Genomic DNA, 15,340 nt, shown 5'->3' on the forward strand with positions numbered 1-15,340 from the left:
GCGACTAGCGACACGTGCCACACCCGGTGCGGCAGATCGGGGGCCACGAGAATGACAGGCAGGCCCTCGGACGCGGAGTAGACGCGGAATGAACACGTAAGGAAACGTGAACTGACCCCACGGAATCACCAGCGCGTCCCACAGCAGGGCCAAGACCGAATCGCCTAAAGTAAAGCCAAATTCCGCTAAAAAAAATAATAATGTAGAGAACCGAAACTTGCCCTATGAGGGAGCTGAGAGCCAGCCCCAAGTCCATGCCCGACTGCAGGAAAGACACTAAGCTAAAACAGATTTAGCTTAGTCCCTGTAGGAAGGATATAGGTGAAGGGGAGGAGCTCACAACTTTGTGCTTCGTGTCCGCCTCCTAGTGGCAACAGCTATACCCATGGTCAAGTCTGTGTCCCCCAATGATATGGAGGAGAAATATACACCTTTTTCTGTTATTTAAAAAAAAAAAAAAAAATCGATAATGACCTGCACTACACAATTATCATGTCATTTATCATGTATGGTGAACACCATTAAAAAAGAAAGATGACAATTTCTCTTTTTTGCTTATTCACCACCAAAATAAAACTAAATAAAAATTGATCAAAAAGAGTTATGTACCCAAAAATGATACAAATAAAAAGTACAAAAATCAACCTCACAGCTCTGTAGAGTGAAAAATTAAAAAGCTATGGGTCTTCGGATGCGGTGATGCAAAAAACAAATATATATATTCTTATTTTTTTTAATAATAGGAGTTTTTATTGTGCAAAGGTAAAACGTAAAAAACTATATGTGCCAGAAGTCTGACTAATAAAACTGGTGAACTGGAATTAGTGATGTGTGAGGAGGACTATGACATAGTGGGAATAACTGAGACATGGCTGGATGATAGCTATGACTGGGCAGTTAATGTACAAGGTTACAGTCTGTTCAGAAAGGATCGTCAAAACCGGAGAGGTGGAGGGGTCTGCCTTTATGTAAAGTCTTGTCTAAAGCCCACAGTCCGAAAAGATATAAGTGAGGGACATGAACATGTGGAGTCACTGTGGGTAGAGATACATGGAGCTAAAAACAACAATAAATTACTAATAGGAGTTTACTATAAACCACCTAATATACCAGAGTCCACAGAAAATCTACTACTAAACGAGATAGACAAGGCGGCAAATCATAATGAGGTGGTTATTATGGGGGACTTCAACTACCCAGATATAGACTGGGAAACTGAAACTTGTATATCTCATAAAGGAAACAGGTTCTTGGCAATAACCAAAGACCATTATCTCTCCCAACTGGTTCAGGACCCGACTAGAGGGACGGCCATACCGGACTTAGTATTAACCAATAGACCTGACAGAACAACAGACGTGCAGGTTGGGGGACACCTGGGAAATAGTGACCATAAAGTAATAACCTTCCAATTATCATTCAAAAGAGCGTTTCTACAGGGAGAAACAAAAATACCCAACTTCAAAAAAGCTAAATTTAGCCAACTAAGAGAGGCCATAGGCCTAACTAACTGGGACAAAGTCCTCAAAAATAAAAATACAGCCAAAAAATGGGATATCTTTAAAAACATCCTAAAATCTCATTGTGAGAGGTACATACCGTATGGTAATAAAAGGTTAAGGAACAAAAAGAAACCAATGTGGATAAATAGAACTGTAAAGAAAGCAATAAATGACAAAAAGAAATCATATAAAACACTAAAACAGGAGGGTAGCACGGAAGCACTGAAAAACTATAAGGAAAAAAACAGAACATGTAAAAAACAAATAAAAGCGGCCAAACTAGAGACCGAGAGATTAATTGCCAAACAGAGTAAAACTAACCCTAAAATGTTCTTCAATTATATAAATGTTAAAAAGTATAAATCTGAAGGTGTCGGCCCTTTAAAGAGTAATGAGGGGGGAGTCGCAGAGAGCGACGAGGAGAAAGCAAAGCTGTTAAATATTTTTTTCTCCAATGTATTCACTGAGGAAAATAAACTCTCAGATGAAATGCTGAATGCTGAAATAAATTCGCCATTAAAAGTGTCCTGTCTGACCCAGGAAGAAGTACAACAGCGACTTAAAAAGATCAAAATAGACAAATCGCCAGGACCGGATGGCATACACCCCCGTATCCTAAGGGAATTAAGTAATGTCATAGCCAGACCCTTATTTCTGATATTTGCGGACTCTGTACTGACAGGGAATGTCCCACAGGATTGGCGCATGGCAAATGTGGTGCCAATATTCAAAAAGGGTCCAAAAACAGAGCCCGGAACTACAGGCCGGTAAGTTTAACATCTGTTGTGGGTAAACTGTTTGAAGGTTTTCTGAGAGATGCTATGTTAGAGCATCTTATGGGAAATAAGCAAATAACGCCATATCAGCATGGCTTCGTGAGGGATCGGTCATGTCAAACTAATTTAATCAGTTTCTATGAGGAGGTAAGTTCTAGACTTGACAGCGGCGAATCAATGGATGTCGTGTATCTGGACTTCTCCAAAGCATTTGACACTGTACCACATAAAAGGTTAGTATATAAAATGAGAATGCTCGGACTGGGAGAAAACGTCTGTATGTGGGTAAGTAACTGGCTGAGTGATAGAAAACAGAGGGTGGTTATTAACGGTACACACTCAGATTGGGTCACTGTCACTAGTGGAGTACCTCAGGGGTCAGTATTGGGCCCTATTCTCTTCAATATATTTATTAATGATCTTGTAGAAGGCTTGCATAGTAAAGTATCAATTTTCGCAGATGACACTAAACTGTGTAAAGTAATTAACACTGAAGAGGACAGTATACTACTACAGAGGGATCTGGATAGATTGGAGGCTTGGGCAGAGAAGTGGCAGATGAGGTTTAACACTGACAAATGTAAAGTTATGCACATGGGAAGGAATAATGCAAGTCACCCGTACATACTAAATGGTAAAACACTCGGTAACACTGACATGGAAAAGGATCTAGGAATTTTAATAAACAGCAAACTAAGCTGCAAAAAACAGTGTCAGGCAGCGGCTGCCAAGGCCAATAAGATAATGGGTTGCATCAAAAGGGGCATAGATGCCCGTGATGAGAACATATTCCTACTACTTTACAAATCACTGGTCAGACCACACATGGAGTACTGTGTACAGTTCTGGGCTCCTGTAAACAAGGCAGACATAGCAGAGCTGGAGAGGGTCCAGAGGAGGGCAACTAAAGTAATAACTGGAATGGGGCAACTACAGTACCCTGAAAGATTATCAAAATTAGGGTTATTCACGTTAGAAAAAAGACGACTGAGGGGAGATCTAATTACTATGTATAAATATATCAGGGGGCAGTACAGAGATCTATCCCATCATCTATTTATCCCCAGGACTGTGACTGTGACGAGGGGACATCCTCTGCGTCTGGAGGAAAGAAGGTTTGTACACAAACATAGAAAAGGGTTCTTTACGGTAAGAGCAGTGAGACTATGGAGCTCTCTGCCTGAGGAGGTGGTGATGGGGAGTACAATAAAGGAATTCAAGAGGGGCCTGGATGTATTTCTGGAGTGTAATAATATTACAGGCTATAGCTACTAGAGAGGGGTCGTTGATCCAGGGAGTTATTCTGATGACTGATTGGAGTCGGGAAGGAATTTTTTATTCCCCTAAAGTGAGGAAAATTGGCTTCTACCTCACAGGGTTTTTTTTGCCTTCCTCTGGATCAACTTGTAGGATGACAGGCCGAACTGGATGGACAAATGTCTTTTTTCGGCCTTATGTACTATGTTACTATGTTACTATATGTATTCGGTATCGCTATAATCATACTGACCCAGAGAATAAAAAGAACGCTGCAAAAGTTATAATGTAAAAACTCTGTGGCAATATTGCTGTTTTTTCTCCCATCCACCCCAAAAAGTTAAAAAACCTTAATCAGGCAGTTATGTGTACCCCAAAATGTTGCCATTAAAAATTACAACTTGTCCCGCAGAAAACAAGCCATCATACGGCTGAATAGATGGAAAAATAAAGTTACAGCTCTTCGAATGCGATAAAAAAAAAAAACACTTGGTCATTAGAAAAATGCACTAGGCAGTCTAGACAACTCACACATTTCATGTCTACACTTCCTCCTGCGACTACATATGTTCGAGACAAGACGGACTGAGTTCCTCTGTGAGCAGTCTGGAGTGACTAAACGTACCCTCTCCCGCACATATAGCTTGCTAATATCTCCCCCAGACCAACCTCCCCCCAACTTTGTCTCTCAATGGGAAACTGACTTAGATATCACACTTTCCTCGGACCAACGGTTGAGACTATACACGTGCATTCACAAAACATCTATGGCCAGCAATGTTCAAGAATCGGGTTTCAAACTCATGTCCCGTTGGTATAGGGTCCCATCTACCTTGCCCTTATGCTGGCGATGTGGCTCTGAGAGGGGTACATTACTACATATATTCTGGTCTTGTCCCCTTCTCTCGGCTTTCTGGGACTCTGTATGGGGTATTACGTCCAGGTTCACTACATATACCCTCCCTAAGACACCTGCTTTTTTCCTGCTCCATCAGTGCGAGATTCCTCTGTCATCCTACAACAAGTCTGTGGTAAGGCACTTGGTAAACGCGGCAAGAGCCTGCATCCCATGCCTATGGAGGCAATCATCTGCTCCCTCCATATCAATGTGGATCAATAGAGTTCAGGAGATTATGAGAATGGAAGATCTCACTTCATCACTGAGACACACTGAAAAAGGTTTCACCAAAACCTGGAGTCATTGGTTGACCTTCTTTGACTCCGCTGAAGGTTAAGCGTTCCTAGCACCTGAGTGAGAGTGTAGGTTCGTGACTGATGTCCCCTTTCCTTTTTCCCTCCCCCCCCCCTTCTTCCCTTCCCTGCCCCCTCCTTTCCTTGTCTACCTCTTTTCACGACATTGTATTTGGATTCGGTTTGCTTTTTATTGTTCCACATTTTATTGTGGTTTTCCCGAGTAGGGCACTATAATTATATGACTTGTCGTTTGTCATTTATTGTACTCATGCTTTATTACTGAGTTGTATTCAATACCAGTCCCATTGTTCATCATGCTTTGGGCTATTGAAAAATTATAAATAAAGAATTAAAAAAAAAAAAAAAAAAAGACCAGAAAAGAATAAAGAGGCTCAATTTACAAAAGAGAAAAAAAAGAAAAACGCTCTAGCCTGTGTGCTGTACCACAGTCCCGGCCACCAAAGAGGCAATATGGACAATCACAATACATTAGTAAGTGCCTCGTATTCACTTTCTTTACATGATAAATGCTATTTGCTGAAATGACACGACCGCTTTAAGGTCCAAAACAGGCCGGTCACAAAGGGGTTAAACAGGAACCTCCTGTTCTTGGATTTCAAAAATCTCCACTGTCTTTTTCCCTGGGACTCTTCTCCCTGCTAACATTTTTATTCTAGCAAAAGGAACTATAAGGTTTACGAAAGCAGCGGGAGGGGAAACCTTTCTTCCCATCTCCTCACGTGGTGCGTTACTCCTAATCTGATTTTCCTGGTGCTGAAAAATCTGCTATGACTGTAACTCAGGATTAGAACACGATATCTGTAGGTTTCCTCAACTTTTTATGAAGATTGAAGGGTTTGTCCAGCAGGGAAAAAATAAAAAATAAAACACAGGAAAAAGGGATCAAAGGGAGATTAAAATCTAAAAGAAGTGATACTCACCAATTTCCTCGCCGCTCCCATTTCAGAATCTACTGCTTCCCTCATGGTTTCTGCTTTGTGGTCTCTCCAATAGAAGACTGCTCAGCCAATCAAACCTGAGCGGTCATTTACTGGCATTGCCTGTATGTCCAGATGTGATCCATAAGCCGAGACCACCGGGGACCCGCTAAGCACTGGAAGCACTTTTAAACCTGCTCCGATCCCTTTCCCATATTTTGTTTCCTGGCTGAACGTGTACCTACCATTTCAGAAAGCCTTTGACATGTTATAGTGACAAGCCAGAAGTTTTGATGGGGCGAGGAAACATTCCCTAAACTGGAAGGGCAGAAAAACTTACCCGAGCGCAGTGCCACTTCGGCACTCTCCTTGGAAAGCCGAGGGTGCGGTATACGGACCCACAGAAAGTGCACAAATCTGCACACCTCACCCTTGCCTCTCCTCTCTGTGGTGCACAGCCAATTAAAGCTGAAGATCAGCAGTTGTCTCTCTTCGTGTTAGTGATCGGTGGGAGTCTCAGCACCCAGACCCCCCACTGATCAAAACTTTTGGCTTGTCACTACGGCACATATAAATGGAGAGGTACACTATGGACAAGAATGTAGAAGGTTGTGTAAAGTGCATTATTCCTACCTGTTCTAAAAAGTGGATGACCACCTCGTGGGCGCTCTCCTGTACTTCATCCAGTCTCCTCAGCCACATTTCCAGCTCAGGCCAGGTATGCTCAAATACACCGCTGTCACGCAGAATCTGGGAGCAGTCGAGAGACAGAGGTGAACTCATTTATACCTGAAGTCCGCAATGTATGCACAAATGAACTGTATGTTATTGCAGCATGCATACATAAAAGATGGTAAGCGTCTTTCCAACCTGGTAGGGTTGATGGTGCCAAGTGCAAGGACTCCTCTGTTGCAGCAATTCGATGCGTCTTTGAGATATTCCTCCTTTTATTTTGAGGTGCTTGGAGCACCAAGTGGTGGGCCTAGCGCCTCGCAACACCTCTCCATTTCTGCCTTTCCACCACTGTCACTCTCTCTCTGTGATTGACAGGGCCCAGGCATCCTTACTGTTCCTCTGCAAGGCCCTGAATCCTCACCGATGCTCCGGCGAGAGTTCAATCAGCGCAGTTCAGATCTTAGGAACCAGGACAGCAAAGGAGATTTACTGCACACGTGCCGATTGAACTCTTGTCTGCGCAAGATTTCAGGGTCAAGCTTTGGAACAGTGATGATGGCTCCGTCAATCACTGGATTAAAGAGAGTGACTAAGGATGAAAGGTGGCGGTAAAGAGGGGGTCCGGGAAGCTAGGCCGCCCTTGGAATCACATCAGCAGAAAAATAAAAAGTAGGAATTTCTCAATAAAGACACATTGCAATTGCTTCAAGACAGGGGTCCTTACACTTTGCATGATCAACCCTACTAGGCAGTATCCCTGGTTTACTAGGGTTGATCATGCTGCTAAATGCTCCAGATTTGAAGGTGTTGTTTCCTCGCAGACACTGGTGGCATATCCCTATGACATGCCATTAAAAGGAGCCGGTCATGGACTTAAACTACCAGCCTCCTTCATGATGCGGGAAAGGCATTCTAAACATACCTGTGTGACAGTTTGTTGGTCACTGGATGTGCAGGAAAATAACTTTCATTCCTCAGCAAATCCGCTCAAGTGCCCAGCTGGACCAGCTTTTCTTTTCACAGTGCCCGAGCGCGCCCAGCCGCATCAATGTGATGCCAGGGGAGAGGGAAAGAAGCATTGGGACGTTAGGGCACTTTGAAAAGAAAAGCCCATCCAGCTGGGCACTTGAGCAGATTTGCTGAGGAATAAGTTATTTTCCTGGACATTCAGTGACCACCAAAATGTCATCCAGGTACAGATATGTTTAGAATGCTCTTACCACCTGCTGATGGACACTGAACGGAGCATGGAGACCCTCAAGATCATTAGAGGAAAGGCACCGTGCCACAACGTCTTCGCACAGCTTTATTGATCCTTGCTGCGATGAGGGAACAGACACCCGAAATTCTTGAGAAGTGCACGCCCCTTGGTCTCGAAATGTGTGGGAATTCCAGATCTGACTTATGGCAAATTCAGTGCTTCACGAAGAAACTCCTTTAATGAGGAATTTTAGTCCTAATAGAGGAACACAACCTGCAATAATAGAGTGGATTACCTTAATAACTAACAGTCGGGTTGATGACTTGAGCTGCGCTTTGTTACACGTCGCAAACATTTTCAGGAGCAGATAAAATACAGACTTTTCCCCTCCAACATCTGCCACATCCTGCAAAGGATAAAAAGGCCATTAAGTTATCTTCAGGCTACAATTTAAAGGGATTGTCTGCCTTTTAGATATTAATAATCATTCTCCATATAGGTCACCAATATTAGACTGGTAGAGATCTGACTCCCAGCACTGGAGACTACATAGTGGTTTGAGCTTCTGCTTCCAGCTCAGTCCACTGTGTAGTTTCCTGCGCCCGTGCCTGCTCCAAAACGCTGGTAGGTGAAGGTGCTGGGTGTCAGACCCCCAACGATCTGACGGAATGAGGACTTATCCGAAGGATGCTTCATCATAGGCGATAAATATATGACCACTATACATGCAATCCTAGGGCGATTTGCTCTATGTATACGTGCTTATTTGGCGTATATTGGGCGCACACTCATTAATTTACAAGTGCTTATTGTATACAGGGTGAGTCAAAAGTCGCAGGACACCCTTTTATTTCATAAACAAAAGGGAAAATTAAATATCTGAATACCCCAGCAAGTAATGGGTGAGGCGGCCTATCTTTTAGGCGATGTCTGGAACATGGCTGCCATCTTGAAAGCTGCCTTATTGGATCAAGGGCAAATTTTTCCAATGGGAAAGGGGTTATGTAGCATATCAAAGAAGACCATCATTTTCTCAGAAATCGATTGCCGCAATCAGATTTGCAATATCTCTTGTGGTTCAAAAGTTATCAACACAGAAAGCTGCAACAACAACCGGGAACGTTCCCTGTGATGTACAGCTATTTGATGTCTTCAATGTGTTGTCCCGGGTGCTGAACACCGAGCTTTGAAGTTTTGAACTTTCTGTGTTGATAACTTGTACTACACTGCACTTCTGCAGTGCAATAATAAAAAGTAGGAATTTCTCAATAAAGACATTGTGAGGGTGCCTGGTGTCGGACCCCTGCCGATCAGATATCGATGAGCTATCCTGACGATAGATCATCAATATTAACGGCTAGACAACCCCTTTAAGCTGAACTTTTGCGTCACTGGAACTTTTGGGTTCTAATTTTTCACTGCGTTTTTTGGCTCCATGGTCATGAGCTACCCCTTCTTGTTTTCAGTGGGCCCCTTTAAGATGGCAAAGAAAGAACATTCATTAAAGGGATACTCCACCCTAAAGCATGCATTGCCTTTCTACTCTGAGGGGGAAGGGGATACAGGTAGTTTCCATAATTCCCACGCGTAGTGCTGGCTGCGCCATTTCCAGCAGTCCCATAGACGTGAATGAGACTTCTGAAAATAGCAGAGCGCACTCTCTTGGTTATTTTCAGAACTCCCAAAAAAAAAAAATTATGGAGACCACACTGCGCACGCGTGGTGCACTTTCCTTCACTTTCGGGGGCCCATTCCAGAGATAGGAGCGGGTCCTAGTGGTGGGACCCGCACTTATCTGATCGCTAGGATATGCCACTAACTTCTGAAGTCACAAAACCCCTTTAATTAGGCACCAGCACAATGTCTGGAGACAGTTTTATTAAAACCAGTGAAACTGCCTCCATGGAGGAAGGGTGGTAGTCAGAAGGCATAGCGACGTCTACTGCCACGACCAGCAGGTGCAGTTCCTACTTTCCGTCACTAGTATCATTTGAAGAGCAGTAGTTTCTAATCTAAATGTAAAACACTGGCTGGATGAGGGAAAGATTCATGATAAAAAGACAAACCTGCATTTTAAACCAAGAAAACTTGCTGGCTGGAAGCTCTAGCGCCACCTGAAGGATCTGGTGCTGGAGCACTGGTGGCACCTCCTTACGGATGCCCCCCTCGTCCACGATTCCTAAGGTAGAAGACAAGGGTAATTACATTAATCTGCCCCTATGACCCAAAGGTTGTCAGTGCCTGCTGCGAGTCGTAGTTTTGAGACTCATAGTAACACAAGAGGAGTAATAGAGCTAGAACAAGCACCACAGGCCCGAGGGTTAGTGGCCTGAGATACTGATTAAAGATCTCATCAATTTCTGATCCCTGCGGGACTAATAGTGGTGAATACATGGTCACTCTTCTGTGAAGAAAAGGACTACTACCCCATAATATGTTAGGCTAAAGGGTAGCAACCATTAATCATATTTTTCCGATCTACTTAAAGGCTATCGACACCTTTGGGGCAATTCTTTTTATTATGACTTCATTTTACTCATTTTGGTCTAAAAATTGAATTTTTGTATTTACCGTAAAATCCCTTTCTCGTTCAGTTCATTGGGGGACACAGCACCATGGGTATACGCCCGGCTACCACTAGGAGGCGACACTAGATATCAAAAAGGTTGGCTCCGCCCAGTTGGGCTATACCCTCTCCACAGACGCTAGGCTAATCAGTTTGTACCAATAGCAGTAGGAGAGAGAAACAAAAGCAAAGAACCAACATGTCCAGGACCGGGAAAGGAAACGAGAACAGCAGCCCGGTGACGAAGAGAAATGAAAACAAAGGGTGGGATCTGTGTCCCCCAATGAACTGAACGAGAAAGGGATTTTACGGTAAGAATCCAATTTTCTCGTTAATGTCATTGGGGGACACAGCACCATAAGAACGTCCCAAATCAGTCCCCGAGGGTGGGAAGGAAATCTCATGCAAAAAGTTGGGCGCACAGACAGGTGCTGGAGAACCCTGTGACCCAACAGGACCAGGAGAGGCCATAGCATGAAATGGTAGATAGAAAACTAAGAAAGTGAGCCGAGAGGCTCCAGGACCAGGAAGAGTCCAAAGAAAAAAAAAGGGAAACCGCCAGGATCCCAAGGAAAAGTCCCTGGGAAAAAAAGCCATATGAAAGAAAGGAACTAAGGGAAACACCCAGCTCCACCCAAGGTGGGAAAAATAAAGAAGCTACAGGATAGGGAGTAGAGCTAGATGTCCTGCGCAAGAACCGAGAGTTGAACAAGTGCGCACTAGAGAGCCAGAGGAAGGATCTGGAAGAACCAGGGCTCCCCCTGAAGAAACAGGAGAGCAGCACAACCGGAAGGCATCTGTTGGTAATGGCCTAGCGCTCTGCATATAGAGGGATGCTCCAGGAGGAGGACAGACCAGACAAGAAAAATTAGACCACGAGGGAACCTGGCAGGAGACAAAATGCCTGGGAAAAGGAGAGGAGCAGTCCTGAATCAAGGAAAAAAACGTCCTGGAGACAAACTAAAAGGAAGAACTTGTGGACCACCCCTCGTCAAAAGGTAGGCGATTCCGTAAGGACTGGAAGCAAAGGAACCCGACCAGTAAGAGGACCCAGCAAGGAAAAAACTCCAAATTGTCTCAGACCAAAAACATGGCCTGTCCGTGGCAAACACCATGTGAAGGCCAGGGTAGAGAGGAAACAAGGAAGCAGTGGAGGCTGAACGATTGAGAGAAAGAATAGCAAAGACTGACCATGGGAAGGGAGCAAGCCTTCTTCCACTTTAAGGCAGGTGGGAAAAGAGAAACACCCTAAGAGAAGGTGGAAACCCCATCCTGCCAGTCAAAGCAGCCAACCCCTGGGGGAGAAGGAGGTCCTTGGTAATGGCCAGGAGAAGGGAACGTAAAGACATGATTCCCACACAAAGAAGGCGAGAAGATCAAAATATCACTGTGAAATGTAAGACCAGAGAAATCCCTGGCCACATGAAGTCTCAGGCAAAAAGGAACCAGTCACAGGCCCTGGTAATACAAGTGGAGACACACTCGTCTGAGAGATATTGGAGTAGGAGAGAGAGAACCCCAAACAGCCTAAGGAGGAACAGTCCTGAAATCGAGGGAAAGCTCCAATATGAATGTAAATTGAAAACTGGAGCAACAAACTCCCAGGTACCAGGACCTGAACCTGGGGAGATGGGAAGAGAGGTTAGAATCTCAAGAGGGGAACAAGCCTATGGGGACCCAGGAGGGAAAAGAACCAACTCAGGCCCAAAGAAGCAGCTGTCATACAGCGCATGTGCGGTCAGAGATGCCATGAGTAGCTTTCCCAAAGGGAACCGGCCAGCTAGATGGTCTAAGAATCATTGGGGCAGGGACTCCAAGCAGAGGCTCAAGTAGGGTCCACAGAACTGGACCATATGAGGACAATAATAGCCAGGTTATCAAAGGAAAAATGAAATGTAGCAACCATAGGGAAAAAACATCAGCCATGGTTAACCAACCATCCTAAGTGTAATGACTAGCATACTGTATAACACTGCCCCGGAAGGGGCAAGTACAGCAGCCTGGATTTTGTAAAAGAATCACCAGACATCCATATGTCAGAAAAGGATGCAGAATTCGCCTGGGGAAGTCGGGAGAGACTACACAGACATGGAGAAACCAGCTACCAGCAGAGCACAATGAAACCCCCAAGGAAGGGGGAAGAAACTGACAGGTACAGAGAACAGCAAAGGCCCAAGTGGACGGCACTTCTGTCATGTAGCACCACTAATCAGAGAACATAAGGGAGTACCAAGAACGCCCGGACCATGGGAGAACTACGGGATCATGTCCGATAACAGAGCGAGCAGCAGTAGGTGTATGGCGCTCACTAGTCCTGTCACAGCCATATCAGAGAGGACGTCCAGGGATGACCCGAAAACTGCAGTAGCAGCTGGTGCTCACAATGCTGCATATCCCTGCAGGATAGAGCATCCAGTGGTGATCCAGATACTCTGCCAGGACCGGGCCATATAACTCTGTGAAAAAAAAGCAGAGGAGCAATAACAACAACCCGAGTACTCCATCCATGAAACGGGGTAACGCGGCTGTGCGGAATACAGGAGTACTTTATAGGGTTGACAAAGAACAAACCTAGCATGATAGCCAACAACCTGCCCATGGCGGAGGCAGTGTGGTTGTCTGGTGCATAACAGGACTGAGAAGTCTTGTTAAATAGTGCATCAAGCAATAAAGTAAAAATCATGCCTAGTACAGGGGCAATGAGAAGACTTGGTGCACTCAGAGGGCCTGGGTCAGGGGGTACTGCACCGGGTGTCAGATCTGAACAGGCCAGCCATAGACTGGAGCTAACAATTGCAACTCTACTCCGCCCAAGAAGGGGGGGACGTATGGTTACCAGGTACATACTACAACCAGGATGGTTTGTCGGATACAGCGCCTTGAGATAGTACAAGTACACCGCCGAGGACGACGGTAATGGGGTGCCAGATGCATATTAGTACCAGAAAAGAGTGATGAATACAGTGTCTGGGGATGGTACCATCACTAAGCATGAAGAGGGGCCACATGATTGCCTAGCACAAATTAGAGCCCGGAAAGGGCAAAGCAGGAGCCGTATGGGCCACAGATTGTACCAACAGGGCCCAGCACTTGGAGATACTACAAATACTCCGCCAGTAATCTGGCTATAATGAGAGTGGAGACATGGCTACAGCATCTGGAAATGGTATAGGTACTCCGCTTGACAATGGAGTAGTTTGACTGCATGATGCACACTAGAACCAGACAGGTGCAATGGCTACAGCATCTGAAGATGGCATCTGTACTTGGCCTGATAAGGGAGAAATACGGCTGCATGGTGCACGCTAGAACCAGACAGGTAAAATGGCTACAGCCTCTGGAGATGGTACCGGTACTTCAGCTAATAATGGAGTAATATGGTGCACGGGAGGCATTAGAACCATACAGGCGAAATGGGTATAGCATCTGAAGATGGTACAGGTACTTCACCTAATAAAGGCTTAATGTGGCTACAAGATGCACACTAGCACCAGGATGGTGTATTGGCTACAGCGTCTGGGGAAGAAATACGGTGGCCTGGAAGACTCTCCGACTAGGAGGGTGTGTTATATATAGCCCCTGGTAATAGTGAAATTACTCCAGCTGAACAGGAGATATATTGGAACCAGGAAAGTCTGCCGGATACAGCATTTGGCTGTGGTACAAGTACCCCCCTGTGAGGGGGAAGGCGTACATACCTGGGACATTACATAGGTGTGCTAAACACGGTGGCGGGTAAAGCACCACCTACTGGAGAGTGGCGGCAAGCTGACTTACCTGTATGGATAATTACCTGTGCAACCAGGGGAGTGCCATCTGAAAATCCACTACAGGGGATACCAACCCTGGAGAGGAGAGGTTCCTCAGTGGACATTTGTCTTTGACCACCCAGAGAGATTCTGTTTGTAGAAGACCGCCTGATGCTCTGTTCAGAGTCAGAATCGGTGCAGAGGAGTCCCCCGATGAGGCAGGAGAAACCTGAGGCGTTTCCCTCAGTGCTAGTCCCGTCCTGGGAGGAAACCAGGATGCAGGGGATGAGCGGGACCTATGAGGGGAGACCCTAGGCCGCTATTGGACTCTGCCCCCTGATATGGACCGAGGCAAGAAGGAAAGGACTCCCGGGGGGGGGGGGGGGGGGGGGGCGATGCTGCAGCATGAGGGCAGGGAAGAGCGCCATAATATCATCATAGCTGAGAATGGGCACAGGCTACGGTGGAGTTGGTGGACCCACGTGGGGAGAAGGTGACCCCTGAACAAAGTTTAGGGTAACCCAACTGAGCCCAGGATCCAGTCACGGCATGCAGGCCAGCCAGGCCGATAGCACAGAAACCCCCAGCCACCGCAGGAGCAGATGCAACCCAGGGCCCAGGGGGAGGGATGGAGGGCAAGGGGACCTGCCACAACATGAACCACCGAACAGGGGCCCAAGATAATACGTCCCACCAATGACGCTACATGCAGTCGGACGGCACTGTGAAGATGGGGAAAGCACCCTCTGGGAAGGACATCTCGCCCTCCCACCGGAAATTCCATGCAGAGACCTCTAGGCGGTCATGAGGGAGGCAACACCCCTAGAAAAAAACAGGAAGCCAGAAAAGATGCCGGGAAAGAGTTTAGCCTAGTCCCGGCAGAAGCCGGGGGCTAGAGTAGATAGTGTAGCCGAAAATGAGGCAACCCCGGTGGACTGATCCTGCAGGGTGCTGGGAAGCAGAAAAAAGCTCCAAAAGGTTACATAAAAGGGGATGCATGGAAAGGGGGGCAAAGTGACCCCCATTGGTGAGAAAAATGACCCAACAGAATCCCTGGATGGCAGGGAAAAATCGGAAAACAGATACGGCCTTGTCACAGCCGGAGCCACAGACGAAAATGAAGCACCCTAAGCGGGGGGACACTGCACTACCTGGGGAGAGGAGGAAAGAATGCCCTGAGGGGGGAGGAAAGGGGGGGGGGTCATAGCGACCCCCCATATCGAGAGAAAATGAGCCACACAGAGATCCTGGATGCCAGGAAAAAGGTGGGAACAACCCAGCAAGACCTGCAGGAGAAGAGCAGGTCGTGTCTGCCTCCTACGGACACTAGAATAAAACTGATTAGTCTAGTGTCTGTGGAGAGGGCATAGCCCACCTGGGCGGAGCCAACCTTTTTTATATCTAGTGTCGCCTCCTAGTGGTAGCTGGGTGTATACTCATGGTGCTGTGTGCCCCAATGACATTAACGAGAAAATCATTTTT

The 15,340-nt window shown here is 46.0% G+C and overlaps 1 protein-coding gene across 1 annotated transcript in view; it reads right to left on the reverse strand.

The window, feature by feature from the left end:
• URB1 (URB1 ribosome biogenesis homolog) overlaps window positions 1-15,340 on the reverse strand; it is a 113,342-nt gene that overhangs the window by 65,891 nt on the left and 32,111 nt on the right. The window contains exons 14-16 of the mRNA XM_040423191.1: window positions 9,610-9,722; window positions 7,839-7,949; window positions 6,301-6,417 (exon numbers count right to left, since the gene is read on the reverse strand). Of these exons, the coding sequence (XP_040279125.1) occupies window positions 6,301-6,417; window positions 7,839-7,949; window positions 9,610-9,722 (341 nt within the window). The remainder of the gene's footprint in view (window positions 1-6,300; window positions 6,418-7,838; window positions 7,950-9,609; window positions 9,723-15,340) is intronic.

Source organism: Bufo bufo, chromosome 3, assembly GCF_905171765.1.
Source record: "Bufo bufo chromosome 3, aBufBuf1.1, whole genome shotgun sequence".
Classification (NCBI taxonomy): domain Eukaryota; kingdom Metazoa; phylum Chordata; class Amphibia; order Anura; family Bufonidae; genus Bufo; species Bufo bufo.